Below are 17,439 nucleotides of genomic sequence, written 5' to 3'. Positions count from 1 at the left end.
CGAATACTCACTGACCCAGATGGAATGGTTAATTTTTCCATCAATTCTCCTTTCGCTGTCCAGTACCTACTCGGGTAGGTAAGCGCAAAAAGAGAGCAAAAAAAGCTACCTAATCGATTCGCGCTAGATATCTCGTTCATCTTGTTCGACAAAGCAGTTACCAGTTGAACGAGAATTCATCGTGTACTTGTGCTTGTACATTGTGCATAATATGTATTTTCCACTTCAACACAGTGGTCGAATTTCATTCGCACGGTTTACTAGTTGATGGCGTGCTTTTAACATACACCATAATCGTTAATAACACTTTTGAGGATAATATCGTGTATAAAAGTGCCTACTTCTTTTGCGCAATTTTGAAAAAAAAAAAATAGTTTCAATGAAGGAAATTGCGTGTTTTTGAGTTTTACAGTCCGTATGTGTTATTGATTTAATTAGTAGGTACCTACTTACTCGTTTAGAGTTCAGTTTGTGTACGTAAAGTATGATATTAAGCTTGCGAAAAGCACCAAAAAAATACATATTTAACGAGGATTTGTGAAATCTTCAAGTTGTGAATTTGATTCGTACGCTTATGAGTCTTCAAAATATGTATAAAATAACTTAGGTACCTTACCTACACTTGAAATCGGCTCGAGTATTTGAATTAGTTAGTACATTATTCATCGAGTTGAGCCTAAATTACAACTTAGTTGCGATTATACCTACCTTTTCTTCTTCATTATAAAATCATAAATAGCGTTACTACTTATTTGCATAATCCATATCGCGTACCATTTTGAAGGTTTACCTTGTTTGAATTTTATATTCGACATTTCTTTTCATCTCTCGAATGTACGCGAGTTAATACAAGATTTTTGATGAGTTCATGTATGGAAGATGAATGAGGATTTTTGTAAAAGAATAAATTCAAAGTAAAACCTAATTCATATTTTGTCCCAATTTTCGACAGTTAAAATTTTTGAAAGGCTCTGTGTCGATATTGATACGTACCTATTTGTATTATCAATCAGAACTACATTTTTGAAAATATTTTAGTCATCTTCCAACTTCCGGAATTGAATAGAGTTATTGAAAGAAAAATTGGAAGCCTAATAAGAAGAGGTTTTAGTATGGAGAATCGAATATCTTCATATTGTGTATGTTTATGTCGAAGAAATACATAATAATGTTGGTGGAGTTTTCCATTCTTTAAATCGAGCGAATCCGTGAAAACAAAATACTTATACGTTGCTTTATTATAAGTATGGGTTGTTGATATAGCTTCAATCCCGCCAACGCTTTCCTCGTATCTACGCCATCGAAGTACACCAGGGATGGTGGTGATATCCACGTGAATCACAGCAACCCACCGACATTCGTGATTCGATTACCATCTGTCCTTAGTCCTTATAGTGCGGTGTATCAATTTCAAATATACGTATTAGACGTCTTGATAATGTACACCAGTTCGTCAGTTTCTAGTTCAAGGATTTTGTTCGTACCTAACTACCTACTGTAGAAAAAAGGCGAGGGTAAAAAGGCATTCCTTTGCCATGTAAACGATACCCTACGATGGAAATGACGCCTTATGTATAAATATCTGCTACCTACCTAGCGTGTTTCCTGCGTATATTAATTCGAGTTACTCGACTCGTCGGGTCGTATTCGATCCGTAATATTACCGATGGTAACGTTGTTGTTGGATTTTCTATTTTTCTATTTTGTATTTTGTAAACATCCGTCTGTGATGATGATCATCGAGGTTGTTTTCAACGAGAATGTTCGTATGTAAATGATTGTGAAAAATTATAGTAGGTACTACTTTAAAAATGATGCAACTTTTTCGGAATTTTAAGAGATATTTTGAGCTAGTTTTCGGAAAAATCTTCATTGTTGATGTTGAATGAGTGGTTTTTGAAAACAGCAATTTATTCGAATCGTTTGCGAACAATTTAGTTGGGTTTCTGAGTGAATTATTATCGAAATTTTTTTTGTTTGGAGATAAGAAAGCAAGGTGTCTCAAATACAGAATCTCTTGCAAGTGATGAAAAAGTCTTCAATTTGGCAACGTTACGTTGAAAATCGAAAATTTATGCATTTTAATACGTAATCCATTTTTTATACTTAATTATTTTCAACGATTTTTTGCGCGAATTGAATTATTTTTTTTGTGTTTCAAAATATTTTTGCAATTTTATAATTCAATCTTGATGGGATTTTTTCAACTCTTCTTCGCTTTCAAAGATTTTTCCATCAAGGATGGTCCCTCACCATGAATTTTGACAAGAATAGTCAATAATTATTGCAAATGGCTCCTATTGAAAAAATTGGCCATCAGTTTCCCCAAAATGTCATTAGGTGGTGGTACTAGGTCCCTGAAGCTGAAAACTTTGAAAAATTTAGGAATCACTGCAATTGAAAATTTGTTTCTCAATGGTGAATTTCAAATTCAAATTTTCAAATTTATTTATTTCATTTCAACATTACATAGGAACTCATGCACAAATTAATGACACCCCTATGCCTGGGCGTTGGGTACAACACAAGTGAAGTAATGAAACTGGGTCATTGAGGTTATTGACATTTTTGAAGATTTGGGGGTGCATAAATGCTTTTGACATTTTTGAAAAATCAATTTCACAACCTTCCCGTTGAGCCTCGGTTATTTTCTTTTTAAGGTTAATTGTCCTCAAGGGGTACTTGAAGTGACACAATTTGTGTCCCTGTAAACCAGTTGTGCTGGTATCGAAAAATTCGATTTTCGCTTTACAAGTTTTCAATTTTTAATATTTTAGGAGCCCCTGAGAGGGTAATGATACGCAGTTTGTGGCAAACATGTTGTTTCCGGATGCAATATTAGCAATTAGCTGTATGCATTCAACATTTTTTCGAACACTGATTTTGGATCGTAACTTGAACCAGTTTAGTTTTTTTTGAATCCGCGTTTGGGAACCATTGAAAAAAGTTTGAAACTTTTTTTTTTCAAACTGAAGCAGTTTGTAAATTTTTTAAAAAATTGATTCATATTTTGAAGGTTTTTTATGAAGTTTGAATCAGTTTGCGATAATATTAGTGCCAATTTAACGAGTTTTTTTATTTTATCACTTTTCTAACAATTTTTGAAAATTTTACCAAGTAAATAATATTATTACTTATCATCAGTTATCAAAATTAAATAGGTTTTTCAATGAGCATGTTCTTCATTTTAGTGAAATCTAGATCAAGGCTGTGAAATTTTCGTCTTTTTTTCGTTTCTGTTCTTTTATGGTAGCAGAGCTTGGTTATTATCCATAGAACTTTAGTCTTTTTACTTCATTCTCATGTTTTTTTTTCAGTTTTGATAAAATTTGAATGTATGTAATGTACCTACTTGATTTACATTTTTTTTTAAATATTCTTTTTCCTCTGATGAAATTTGAATTTAGTTGATAAAGTTTTAGGCTATCTAACAGGTAGTGAAAGTAGTGAAAGAAGTGAAAAGTGGTGATTTTAAAAGTGGGTGGTATAAGTAGTGAAGAAATTCAAACGTGCAACGAAAACCTTCAAATCATTGAAAAAAAGTTGTTTTTTCTGATGAAATTGGCAACTTGTTTTTTTTTTTTAAATAATTTTGATTGAAATTGAAAAATACTTGTTTACAATTATCTTCCAATTTCAATTTTTTTCAAATTGTCAATTTTTTGTGTGGTGTGAAGGTCGAAGGGGAGGGGCGGTCAAGTGGACGCTTTCTGAAAATTTAGTTGAAAAAAGTGGTGATTTTTTTCAAAAAAGAATCTGTTAGATACCATGATTTTTAAATCTTGAGATTTCATTTTTACTCTTTTTTGGTAGCAGAGCATTGGTTACAAATCACAGAGCTTCAATCTTTTCATCTCCATTTTTATGATTTTTTTCTGTTAAAATGAAATATTCCGATTCTGCCGTTTAAGTTTTGAATTTCAATCTTTTTCTTTTTTCATTTCTGTTTTATTTATGACATGGTAGCAGAGAGTGGTTGAGTCTACAGCACTCATCATAATGTTTCATCTTGATGAAATGCAGGTTCAATTGGTCAAATTTTCATGTTGAGAATTTAGATAGGTATCCTTTTTTTCATTTCTATTCTTGTTTGGTAGCAAAGCATATGGTTACAATCCGCAGAATTCTGTTCTGTTCGTCTTCAATTTTATGGTGTTTTTTTTGTTACGATAGAAAGATTCATGTTTGTAAATTTTTCATTTTGATTTTTTCGTCTCATCATTTTTGTTCTTTAATGGTAGCAGAGCATGGCTAACTACAATTCAATCAACTTTATATACTTGACCTTTGTACCTCATGTTTGTAATTTTCTTTCGTTTTGATGAAATCCAGATCCAGATTTCAGATGGTGAAATTTGCATTTTAATTTTCAAATTTCAATTTCTTTAATGGTAGTAGAGTTCCATTTTCTCTTCATTTTTTAAGTGTTTTTCGTTTCGACGATATCCATTTTTTGTTGAAGTCTCATATATCTTTTCATTTTTTAATTGTTTTTTTTTCTTTATGGTAGCAGAGCGTGGTTATAATCAGCATTATTGAGACCTTTCCTTTTCCACAATTCAACGGTCAAATTGCGACGCATTCTTTTCTCAATTTTTTGTGATTTTTTCCGACCTGAACGTTGATAGTTGATACCTACTACTTATCAGCGAAAAAAATTGTTCACTTGATCACTATACGACTCGAGTCAATGTTGCCAAATTGCTCGATTGCGTTTGTTTGTAGATAACTCGCCGCAGAAAATTTAAGCACTGATGTAATCCATCAAATCCGCTGCATTTCGCATGTAGTACCTCGTGTTCTGCATACAAATTGTGCTATGAATATGTAGGTAGGTTAGGCAGAAGTACTACGTCTTCTACGTAGAGTAGAGATACATTTCGATCGTGCGAAATGATTCCTTGTAGTAATTTCAAGCGTATCGAAGTACAACGCAACGTCGAAACGTCCACGTCTGTTAGGCGTTGGTGGTATTACTCAAACGAATAAAAATATATGTACCTAGTTGGATTTCAAATTGCTCGTTAAACCTTTTAAAATTTGGAGTTTTAATATCGTTGGAATTGGAACAAGAGATTTTGACGTAGCCTAGTACATACGTTCACCAAATGGATGGTGATTGGTGATGGTGCAGCCTTGAATTGTGTAATGGAACGTTGCGGTTGTCCGTTTCACGTTATTTGTTTGTTTATATCTCTTATAGTGTATTATTTTTTCGCTGTAATGCGTACTCGAGTAAGTACGTGAAATTAAAACGGTTTTTTCGCATCGTACGATGAGATCGCGAGCTGGTGCTGGGTAAAGTCTGAAGTACATGATATGGATGCAGACAGGCGCAGACATTCGGGCTCGGGCTTCGTATTCGCTGTGTGTTGTCGAGGACCTGAGTCCGAGTCGTGTTTTCTATGAAGGTCGCATCAGCGCAGGTACGCGTAATGTTAGTGTATTGCGGTTTTTGTTATTTTTTTTTTTTTTGGAACCAACTCTTTAGCCATAGCTGTGACGTACGTATGTAAAAAGGGAAGATTACCGCGTTGTTAACGAATTAAAAATATTCCGAGAATACGATTGTTTTCTTTGTGTGTTGATTATCGAGGTTGCACACGTGTTACACATTACACAAAGAATCTCTTTACCAATGTAAATATCACGTAAGAGCTGTTTCATTTTTCTTTCGAATCGCGTTTTTCTCGTATACTAAATACAAATAAGTATACGAGGAAAATTCAACGTAGATAGAGGTACGCGTGAAAATTGGTGCGTATTGATATTGGCCTACTGTACTGCACACTATGGTATGGTACCTGCCATTAACGATCATAGCTTGGTCATTTCGAACGTAAAAGGTTTCATTATTGCGTAAGAACACGCATCTACATAGTATACTTAGACTTACTCGCGTAAGTACGAGGTTCGTTGACTTTAGCCTTGCCTTAAGAAGAACAAACTTTACCGTTGTCGACGAAGGCGAAGAGCCGACGATGCTGGTCGTCGTGTTTCTATGCTGGGTTGCTGACTGAGACGAGCTAGAGCTAGAGTGAGAGGTGAATGGGCGAGGTTGAGGAAGGTGGTAGTTTGTAAAATCGCGAATTATTATTATTACAATCGATTATATGAATTTTTTTGTTTCGTTTGTCTTTGCACAGGTCACGGTAAAACGCATAAAGATGCGGCCAGCGTTCGAGCCACTTATCCAATTCCTCCGGCTTGTGGATTGTATTATTTCGAAGTGAAAATCGTCAGCAAAGGACGCGATGGATACATGGGGATCGGATTATCCGGTCAAGGAGTTAATATGAATCGATTACCAGGTTTGTTATTGTAGTTTTCATTTATGATAGACACGTAATTTTGGTGATATTTTCTTTCCTGGTCAAAAGAAGTGTATTGAAGTGGAAAACGTATGAGCAGGAAAAAATCACCTCCCTCCTCCTCCAAAAAATCTCAAATTTATTGAAAATTGATTTGTTTTAGTAGAAGAAAGTTTTAAAAAATTGCGTGAATTATCGTGGAAACGTGAACATTTGGAAATTTGTGGTCGGACGTTTTCAAATGGTGAAAAAAGTTGTCAAAAAACACTGATTTGATCGTTAAATAATGTATGAGCAATCATTAGAGAAGTGTTGGAAATTGAAGAAATAATATTGAGATATACTTACAATGAGATCTCTCGATTTCAAAAATCGAAAGAGGTGAACAAAATTGATTGTATTCATGTTGGAAGCTTTTGCTTATACAACGAAAATATCGTACCATTCTGCCAAAAAAATATCCAGGATTGTATTTGGAGGTCTTTTATTGAAGAGAGAGAGGGGGGAGGGGGTCATGAAAAAAATAGATTTTTCGAAGCGTCATTTTCAAAAACTACACTCAACTCCTCAAAGCATTCAAAAGTGATTTTTCGTTTTTTTTTCATGAATTTTCAAAAATTCATATTCGGCTAATTTCGTACGAAGAAAAAAATCAGAATTCGATTACATTGAGGTAAAGAGCACAAATTTGGTTTATACAGCACATTTTCGTACTCCTAGATCGATTAAAGGTGGTTTCGAATTACCTACTGGGAAGCATTTACCATTAAAAATGGAAAATCCGTCAAAAGAGTCCAAATTATAGTACCCTGCGCCTACCAATTTCGGATCAGCAGTCCTCGTAATCTCACTGATCATAGGATGTTTTGAAAGCCCTGCCTATGCCTCCGACTAGATTTTTACCAAAAATATCAAAAAGTGCAAGCTTATGTCAAATTTGTCAAAAATTGTTGTTTTTTTTGCTAAAAATTCAAATAATTTTCATTATGCTTTGCAAAAAATTTCAAATACATTATACCTAACCTACTTTTGTTGCCAAAAATTGTGCAAAGCCTTGATTTTTTGTCAGAATTGTCAACGTTTTGCTGTTTGTCAACATTTTTGAAAAAAAGTTGCAAAAAGTTTCACTTTTTCTACCACAAAAATTGCAAAAAAAAAGTCTCGTTATTCGTCACTGTCAGTAATTTCCAAAAAGTCCTGCTTTTTGCAAAAAATGGACATGAATTCTCGCTTGTTTACCAAAAATGACTAAAAACTAAAAACTGTCCCTTTTTTGCTAAAATTCCAAAAAGTCCAGTTTTCCAAAAAATTTTCAGTCTCGTGACAAAAAAGCCTTTCCAAGTCTTTTTTTACAGATTTCTAAAAAGTTAGGAAATTGTCTCACTTTTCTGACAAAAATTTGGGAAAAATATTATTTATTTCAGTAATTACCAGAATTCCTTCTTTCACATTTTTTGGAGTTTTTGTGAGTTGTTTTCTGCATTCAAATGTTGTGCTCACGTTTTCTAACTTTTTTTTGTCACTTTTTAGTTTTTAATTGCTAAAGTTACTTTCTTTTTTTTTGAGAAAAAATGAATAAGAGTCCTGGAATTTAGAAGACTAATTCGAAATTTTGTTGATGAAATTTGAAAAGCTCAAATTTGAATTTTAAAAGTGAAAGGTCACATTTTTGTGATAATTGAAAGTTGAAAGCTATAAAATTTGAAAATTGGAACAAATTACAGCCAATGTCCTTTTTCTTTCTCGTTTCAATTTCAAAAATTGGATTTCAACACTCTTGAGGGATACAGGAGTTTTTACCTTTGCCCAAAATATTTTTAAAAATCCATAATTGAAGCAGCATATCGATTCATTTTTCAGATCCACCCCCCCCCCCTTTTCTGAAACCCTCAATAGTGCTCCGAAACGCGGTCAAAAGATCAAAAAATTTACAATGAAGATATGGTTTGGATCCCTCAGTGCCTCCCAAGTCGTTAAATTTTCTCAAAAAGTTCACAATGAGCACTGTAATTGTGCTAAAACTTGGCTTGTTGAGAGAGCAAGTCATCCACAGCTTGGTAACAAATTTTCAGTTGCCTAAATTGATTTTTAGATTTTTGACAAATTTTTGATGAACTACAGCTTCTTCTGAAACAATTCCAATGGGCTCTAGATCGACTCGAAATTGACTGCAATCAATTCCAGGAACGAGAAAAGTAATATTTTGTAAAAAAAAAAAAAAAAAAAAAAAAGACGTGCCTAGCAACACCAAATTACTTCGAAGTACTTTTAGCATTTTCAAAAATTCATTGAGATTTGAAAAAAGAACTTTAACGGTTCAAAATTTAGTATTAAGTTGTGAGTGACGTGTTCTTCCAATAAACCAAATTTCTGGTCGATTGCAGTCGATGAGTTGTAAAGATTCCCTTTCTAAAATAAGTTCACTCGTCTATTTGTATTTTCAATTAATTGATGACCTTTTTTTGACCATTCGATTTGCTGTTTTGTTATTGAAAGTAAAGTTATACTCTTACTAATGACGATTATATTTTCACAGGATGGGATAAGCACTCGTACGGATATCACGGAGACGACGGCCATTCATTTTGCTCTTCAGGAACAGGCCAACCTTACGGACCGACATTTACGACCGGCGACGTTATCGGTTGCGGTGTGAATCTGATCGAAAATACCGCATTTTATACGAAAAACGGCCACAATTTAGGCACAGCTTTCACCGATTTACCTGTTAGTATGCGAAATTTTAATCAACATTACCAACAACGGTTCAGTTCAATCCGACCGAACCTATATGTTTGTATAATTTTCACTGACGCGTTTTTGCTCTCTGTTTCAGCCTAATCTATATCCAACCGTCGGTTTGCAAACGCCTGGCGAAGTGGTGGATGCAAATTTCGGCCAATCACCATTTGTGTTCGATATTGAAGACATGATGAAAGAACTGAGGGCTAAAATTAGAAACACCATTTACGACTATCCCATACCAGATAATTACGGACAATGGCAATCCGTTCTTCAAAAGTAATTTTCAATATTTCTAATGCACGAATTTTCAAAATGAAATCGAATAAAATTGTGTTTGTTGCTCGTTTTTCAGAATGGTTTCTACGTATCTTGTTCACCACGGTTATTGCGCTACAGCCGAAGCATTTGCTCGCGGTACCGGTCAAGCATTTGACGAGGAAATCACATCAATCAAAAACCGACAAAGTAAGAAGGAGTCTTTAACCTCGTGAAATAATTGAATTGGAATCCAAAAGAACTCGATGTAATCTCGGTTTTCGTTGTAATTTTACAGGAATATTAAAATTAGTGTTGAATGGCAAAATGGGAGAAGCAATAGAAACGACTTCTAAAATATATCCGGGCCTGTTAGAACACAACAGAAATCTGTTGTTCATGTTAAAATGTCGCCAATTTGTTGAGATGGTCAACGGTACCGATACCGAAGTATGTCCGCCGAGGTGTCCGCGCAGCCAACAGAATTTACATTCTTCACCAACGTCTACACCTCCCCAGCCAACCTCTGTTATTCAATCAACTAAGTCACTTAATAATAACAACGTTAATAGTAACAAGTGTGTTTATTTCTTGTACATCGCATGTCACCGGTTTCATCGTCGTTGTAACTAATATATTTTTGTTTTTTCACGCTCGTAGAAACAATCGTCAAAATAATGATCTCGTAGATGAGATGAACACCACTAATATTCTGTTGAACGGAGCCAACGGTGTTGAATCAGTGAAAAATGGCGTTTGCGAAAATGACATCGAAATGATAAGTCAACCGACGATTATAATCGAAGATAAAATCAACGGTTCGACGCCCGCTCCAATTACCAAAAGTGCCACCAACGGCACGACCAACGGGTATCAAAATGGTACCTCTCACGATGATAGTGTCGAAGATATGGGTTAGTGTGGATCCACTGGATAGCTTCTGAAGTTCATTCGTATGCGGTTGAAATCTGAAATTATTATCACGATGCATTTCCTGTGTTACAGATATAGATCCGCCGTCGAATAATAATTCTTCTAATCATTCTAATGTTAATAAAAAAGAATTATGTGGTGGTAGTCAACCAGCAGTTAAAAGAATGTTAGAATTCGGTCGAGAATTATTTTTACTCAGCGTACAATTGAGACAAGAACTGGGTAAAAGTGAAACTAATAAGAAAATGTTACAGGTAAAATGTATTTCTTGATCTGTAAATTACATTTCGGAATTGATGCTTTTAAACTAGTTCATTCGTCATGACAGGTGGCAATTTTGAAGCACCTGATGTATTTGTAATATTGTATCAAATTTTAATTCCTTTATTTGGTTATTGAGGAAGAAGATTGGGAGAAAGAATTGTGGTATCTGAAATGCAATGCAAATTTTTTTCAAAAAAAAAGGTACACTTCGCATCGTTGGCTTGAAATTATACGTTCTTATTTCTGAGATGAGCTTGTATCTTGAAAAAAAAAAACAAAAACATGATTTTCTTCACACATGATGAAAAAATGCAAAAAAAAAAGGTTTGCATTCCTCCAAACTCTTTTTAATTAGGTGTACATTTTGTTCAAAAATTCTGAATTTTTCACTTTAAATCCATTTTTTTTGTTAATTTAATCGCTGATTTTAAAAATATTGCTTTTTGATTAATTTATTAGCCTTAATTTCCTTTCATCTCGTTTGAATTTTTTTTTTTGAAGTTTGAAAAATATTCATATCAATTTTTTTACGAAGATGCGCCATTTTGTGAATGGAGGAAGGGAAAAGTGGAGAAAAGAACTTGCAAATATTTTCTGAATGTTGGCAAAAGTTCTACTTTCCGTTTTAAAAATTTTATATGCACTCTTTTAGTTGATTGAAAATCTGAAATAGATTGACAATCGAAAAAATTCACAAAATCAGATATTAGTTCAAAAAAAAATAAAAATGAAAAAGTAGATGAATTTACTCAAAAACAAAGAAATTGTCCTGAATTTGTAATTTTGCTCGAATCATTTTGTATCATATTTTTTTTCACCTTACAATTAGAACAAAATTATGATTAAAATTTTCAAAAAAATGAAAAATGATTTTTTGAAAATTGAATTGATTTTACTTTGTTTTGAGGGTTTAATGATTTTCATTCACCCAAATTCATTTTAGAAAAGGGATGTTGAATGATCAATGACCTCCTTTTTCAGGGGTGGATAGACGCTTTTTGTTTGGGCCTGGGAAATTATTTTGACTGGAGATTGGAGCCACTAGTTACTCTGATTTGTCTAAACGATGGTTTTGACGATCCTTGGGGAGGCGGCGGGGGGGGGGGGTCATTCGTGGAAATGCCGCGTGAAGCAGTTTTTTGTTTCAAGTATTCACTCCTCTTCCTTATTCTCTGAAAAATCTTCAAAAATGGAAGTGTTTGAGTCGAAAATTTTGTCGAAAAAAGTAGATTCTGAAAATTTTAAAAGAAAATGAGAAATATTTTTTCTCACACATGAAATTTGAAAAAATCAATTTTGAAATTTTTAATTCATAAAAAATTTAAATTTCAGTCGAGGCTCTTCTAAAAAAAAATGATATTAAAAAACATGGAATCGAGTTAGAAATGATTGAGATTTTGATGAAAATTTTTGATTTTTTGAAAAAAGTGACGATACTCTGATTAAGTGGTGGTTATTGATACACATTTTTTTCAAAGATTTGAACCCTGCAGACGCCATACACATCGATGAATTATTTCCAGTATCCTGAAAAGGGATTCAAAAATATTAATTGTTGGAAAAAATTAAATTGCTTACCATTATCTTAGATAACAACTCGTTTCTAGTCAACGTTTTTTGACCCAATTATAGCATAAGTCGAAAAATCAGTAATTTTTGGGGATAGGCAAATTTTAAAAAATTTAGACTGTCGAAAATACACTTTTTTTTTCTCATGCTAAAGGTGACCTTCAATTCCATCGTTCGATTTCTCATTTAATAATTTGTGGTTTTCAATATTTAAACTTGAATAGATTATGTAAGCTTTGGTAATGGAAAACTAATCACTTTTTTCTGTTTACAGGATGCTTTTAGTTTGCTAGCTTATTCAAATCCATGGAATAGTCCAGTCGGCTGGCAATTAGACCCTCAACAAAGAGAATCAGTTTGCGCTACACTTAATTCTGCCATCTTAGGTAAGTTACTTTTCGAAGCTTTCATTTTTTTAGTGTGAACCCTTAATTATCAAACTGCTAAACACTACTTATTCGTTTATGTACTTAGAATCAAGTAATCTAGCCCGACGTCCACCTTTAGAAGTAGCCGTAGCTCATACGACCGAATTAATATCACTTATGTCGTCTTCTGGTCTCGGATCATGCGCTTTCGCCAATTTTGAAGATCTCCTACACTGACCAAACGGTTCTAAATACCGTTTCGGAAGCGGTACCATTTCACAACACGATGGTCTCTTTTTAATATTTTTATTCGCCTATTCAACAGGTGCGCGTATATGGCAAATTTTAAGACCGTTTAATCATTAAATGAAGAAAAAAAAATACTTAAGCGCTGAATAGCTTCTATAGTTCGTAACTTACAGATTGTCTTATATTAAAAAAAAAAATACGTGTAATTATTACAAAATGAAAAAATGTACCCGTTATGATATTTTTACTCTCTGAAGCATTTACCAAGTTTTACAAAATTACGCGACAATAAGGTGTCTCCTACTCTTGTTCTACGTACCATATAAAAAGAAATAAGAAATATGTATTCTGTGTGTACTATAAACGATGCCAGACCTACAGGTATAAAATATGGATGGAATCGTTCATCGTCATCTGTATTATCTTCTTCATCATCATTATTTTATTATTGTGTAAACCGTTCAAGAAATGATCATAGTGAAAGAATTTTTTTCTGTTTTGTAAAAGAATCGATTTTATTGATTCCTCTTCAACTCATATAGCTAATAATTTTTTTTTTGTATTTATAAGCTTTAAAAAAACTTATTTTTTATTAGTTGAACGAATAACGTTTAATATTGTAGAATTAAGCTTTTGAAATGTTCTTGTATAGATGTTCAGAATATGTATTTTTTTTTTTTTTTTGCAATATTAACCTTTTTTCCCCTTCCTTTTAACGATGCCAAGGTTGATTGACCGAAGTATCAACATTTTTATTTTATCATTTTGATTATTTATTAAGAAATAAAATATATTATGTTTAATATTTTGTTAATTTTTTGGGTGTAATTTGTACGAAAGTTTCGCTGTTTTATTTTCCAATTTAGAAGTGATATAAATTTTTAATTGAATTTCGTTGAAATCATGTAATAAATTACAATTTTTCTTTGTGATCGTAATCCAATGTTTCATTTTTATTCGTTTTTTAACAAACTAACTAGATATCTGATTTTATTCTGATGTGATTTTTTTTTTTTTGGAAGTATTGTTATCGAAAATCTTGCTTGGGCAAAAGATGTATTAAACTGGGTGTTTTAAAGTGTGTAATTTACTCGTCGTATTTAGTGTAAGATAAGTGCACCTAGTAAAGCCCACCTTAATTGAATGGCAATTTCAGGGACTTCGAACTGCAAAAAAATTTAACCAATAAAAGTTTCTAGAAATTTATATTTCTTCAATATATGAAGTAGGCCATACTTATTTTGAAAAAATATCAGTTGGAAAATGTCATTTATCAGCTACATACAAACTACAACTAATAAATTTCCAATTATTTACAAATTTTTGAAATTTTCCTTTATTTTAAATAATTTTTTAGATATTTTGTAGAAATCTAGAAATCAAATGTTTTTTTTTACAATTTTGGCATTTTTTCACCATTTACATCAGTTTTTTCTTCATGAATTCCAATGGAAATTTATGGTTTTGATTTGAAAGTTTCCAGAAATTTTTCCCATGAATTTCCGTTGAAAATTTCCTATCATCTCTACACTAAGGGCCGAATTCATAGACGTTACTTAAGGGACACTTGGCTAAGTGGTGAATTTTGATTCAATTTTTCTCACGAACGAATAAAAATTTTATATTTTTAAAATGATAAATCAACACTTCGAAGTCCAATCTCTCAATTTATTCAAAAACAAAATTTCAAAAATTCAATCACGCCTGGAAAAATTGCTTCAAAATTCACCACTTAGCCAAGTGATCCCTAAGTAACGTCTATGAATATGGCCCTTAGCATCGAAAAACAAAGAAACTGGTTTTCGTTTTACCGAAATTGGATCTAGCTTCACAAAAAATTTTCAAAATTGAAAGTGAAATGAAACAGAGAAATACAATACTGCAGCGCCATCTATGGTGTGGATAGTCAAACAACTCTGAAAATAGAGAGAAATTTGGATCAGCGCTTTGGTCGGTGAAAAAAAAGTTCTTTTGTTCTCCATCTCCTCATTTGCATACTGAAAAAGCTAATTCAAACAAAAGAACTTCCTTTTTTAAACGCCTGCAGCGCTGTTTCATTTTTATTGTGATGGAGCAGCTCGTGTGCTAGTATTCCGAAAGATAGCGTTACGAGTTTATTTCGAAATTGAAAATTCTTTGTTTTTTTTTGGAAGCTAGGCGCCAAATTTTTTCGTAAATTATGTCAAAATGAGAAGTTTCGAATGCGAGTTATTCAATGTAGATATTTTCATGGGTAATAGAATATTATTTAATGGTAAAATCAGAAGTTCTATTAGATGAACTCGCAATTTTATTTTCAAATTTCAATCCTTCGAATAAAGTAGTTTTTTTTTTAGGTAATTTGAGGTCGCTGATGCCGAATTAAAGCTTGATCAAGAGCTACATGTTCGTTTTTGAGATTTTTTACTTGGATATTGGCTTTGATCATTCTTGATGTGCACGAAGCACGAATCACGTAAGTATTCCTATTCATATCAATAAATAACTAGGGGGCTTCGCCCCCTAGGTCGCTCCGCGACCTCGACCCCCAGCTCGCGCACTCGCTTCGCTCGTGCTGCTCGCCCTGGACCTCGCTTCGCTCAGGCCTCTCGCCCCTTCGGGGCTCGCTTTTTTGACAACTCAACTCATGCCCCTGCTCCTAAATGCAAATCAGTTGAAATGTGTCAATAGCAAATTCTACTCTGGTTCTAAAGTACAATGTTTAAAAAATTCAAGTTTGAACAATATTTTTATCAATTTCTATACAATGAATTAAGGACATTTTTTTTTCTCAAAAAACTTACATCTATTCACTTCAGATTTATACCTTGAGGTGTTGAATTACTCCGGTATACTTACTGACTTGATAATTATCATCATTTTTTAGGAGTAAATTTTCTGAAATTCTACATATGTAAAATTGGGTAAAAAAAATGTTTGAAATTCTTGTAAAATGATGGCATAAAATGAGTAGGTAGTGAGTATGCTGGAGTAATTCAATTCTATTAAATGAAAATCTGAAGTAGGATAGTCAAATTTGTATCCCAAGTATAGAAAGCTTACCAGTGGTAGCTTAGCTAAGGAAGGGACGTGACTTGAGCCACCCCCCCCCCCGAGAGTGAAAATTAGAAAAAAAATGCACGCAATAATGAACCGTTTTTTCGTTTTTCGACCCATTTTTTTCAACAAATTTTCGCTCTCAATTCACTTGAGCAGTAATTGCACCTTCATGTCCATACAAATTATCATACATTACGAAGGGTTTCCATTACATTACCTCTAATTTCGATTTTTCATACCCAAAAATCTGGTTTTGCCCTCTCTTTGAGAAAATTCTGGCTACACTGTACTGAACCCTTCTCCATCTTCACATTAACTTTTTTACAAACAATGTTCCACTAAACATTTAAATTTGTGTGTTGAAATAGAATCCTAACCCAAAAATGATCTCAAGTGTAGAACCTCCTCTCCTTATTATTTTAACAGACACCACAATATTCCAGTTTTAAAAAAATAAAATACTATAGCAATGAATGTAACTCGCAACACAACAACATCATTCCCTCCTCAACACCCCTACGCTGTAAACACGCCCACATAGCAACGTTCTGAGTGTATTGTTGTCAGAGTGTATTGTTGTCGGTGTGCATTGTAATACGTGCATTTCTACACAATAGAGAAAGTGTTTTTTCAATTTTTTCGACCCTTAATTTGAAAAATTCCGATTTTTTTTTCTTGATGACATATCTACACGTCGAAAGGAACGTTTGAAAAAAAAATTGTTGAAATCGGTTCAGTAGAAAAGGCTGGCGGACTCTATCAAGGTTTTCCTTCAAACATCTTTTAATATATAAGGATTTTTCCACATCGACATAATAATTTCAAAACCCAAAATCGAACTTCACATCATTCTCTTGATACAAAAATACTGAATTGAAAAAAATGCCCTCGGTTTTATTCTAAGTGACCCTGATGTCTGATACTCTTCGAATACTTGAAATTTTGAACAATTGCCATTCAATCTCGCAAACGGTCGGTCATTTCATTTTACGAACCACTGCGAAGAACAGGAAAAAAATACACCGATCGTTCAAAAACAACTCATTTAATTTTAGTTGTGTTTAATAAACATATTCATTACAAATAAAACCGATTTATTTATACGTTGACTACGTAGGTAAAAATTAACTTACATTAAATTTTACACATGTAGCGAAAAATCACGAACGTTATAATAATCAAACAAACGAGAAAAAAAATGTGTAATGAAAAAAAAAAAGAAAAAAAAAAAGAAAAGAAAAAGAGAAATAAATCATACGGTATTATTAACGAGTAATAATAATTTTATTTAATAAATACATGGTATATAATAACAAACCGTCGATTTTTTTCAAACAGTTCGTTGTAAAATCTTAACAATGATTTTATAGTACAAATATTTACACAGTTTTTAAACACGAACAAGGCACGATGACACTTTAAAAATAAATCATTTTTTACACACACAAACGAAAAAAAAAAATATTGAAAAAAATAAAAGAAAAAAAAACAAAGTACCATACCGTGTAATTAATTCGATATCACAACAAAAATGATAAATATACGTACAACTTGGAGAAGAAATGTATACGAAAAGTTTGGATATTTAGCAGCAGTTTTTTTTTCATCAGCAATTAAAATCAAAGTCAAAAATAGTGATCAGACTCTTCGTGCGCATCAACTCCTTAATTAATATAATCATTACATAGGAAAATTGAAAAACGAAA

General features: G+C 32.9%; 1 protein-coding gene across 4 annotated transcripts in view; it reads left to right on the top strand.

The window, feature by feature from the left end:
• Positions 1-13,497, top strand: part of RanBPM (Ran-binding protein M) — a 48,379-nt gene extending 34,882 nt beyond the window's left edge. Inside the window, exons 1-10 of one of the 4 annotated variants that reach the window (XM_065351599.1) lie at positions 5,309-5,426; positions 6,147-6,311; positions 8,848-9,038; positions 9,148-9,332; positions 9,409-9,521; positions 9,610-9,889; positions 9,972-10,225; positions 10,317-10,498; positions 12,352-12,463; positions 12,552-13,497. In XM_065351599.1, the coding sequence (XP_065207671.1) occupies positions 5,315-5,426; positions 6,147-6,311; positions 8,848-9,038; positions 9,148-9,332; positions 9,409-9,521; positions 9,610-9,889; positions 9,972-10,225; positions 10,317-10,498; positions 12,352-12,463; positions 12,552-12,682 (1,725 nt within the window). In that variant the 5' untranslated portion in view covers positions 5,309-5,314 and the 3' untranslated portion in view covers positions 12,683-13,497. Of the gene's footprint in view, positions 1-5,308; positions 5,427-5,496; positions 5,652-6,146; positions 6,312-8,847; positions 9,039-9,147; positions 9,333-9,408; positions 9,522-9,609; positions 9,890-9,971; positions 10,226-10,316; positions 10,499-12,351; positions 12,464-12,551 lie in introns of those variants that run through there. The other 3 variants (XM_065351601.1, XM_065351600.1, XM_065351598.1) reach the window with 3 other exon arrangements.
• The last annotated feature ends 3,942 nt before the right edge of the window (positions 13,498-17,439 follow it).

The sequence above is a fragment of the Planococcus citri genome, chromosome 2, assembly GCF_950023065.1.
Source record: "Planococcus citri chromosome 2, ihPlaCitr1.1, whole genome shotgun sequence".
Classification (NCBI taxonomy): Eukaryota; Metazoa; Arthropoda; class Insecta; order Hemiptera; family Pseudococcidae; genus Planococcus; species Planococcus citri.
Note: the sequence above shows the minus strand (reverse complement) of the source record. Positions and strands in the feature narration are given on the sequence as shown.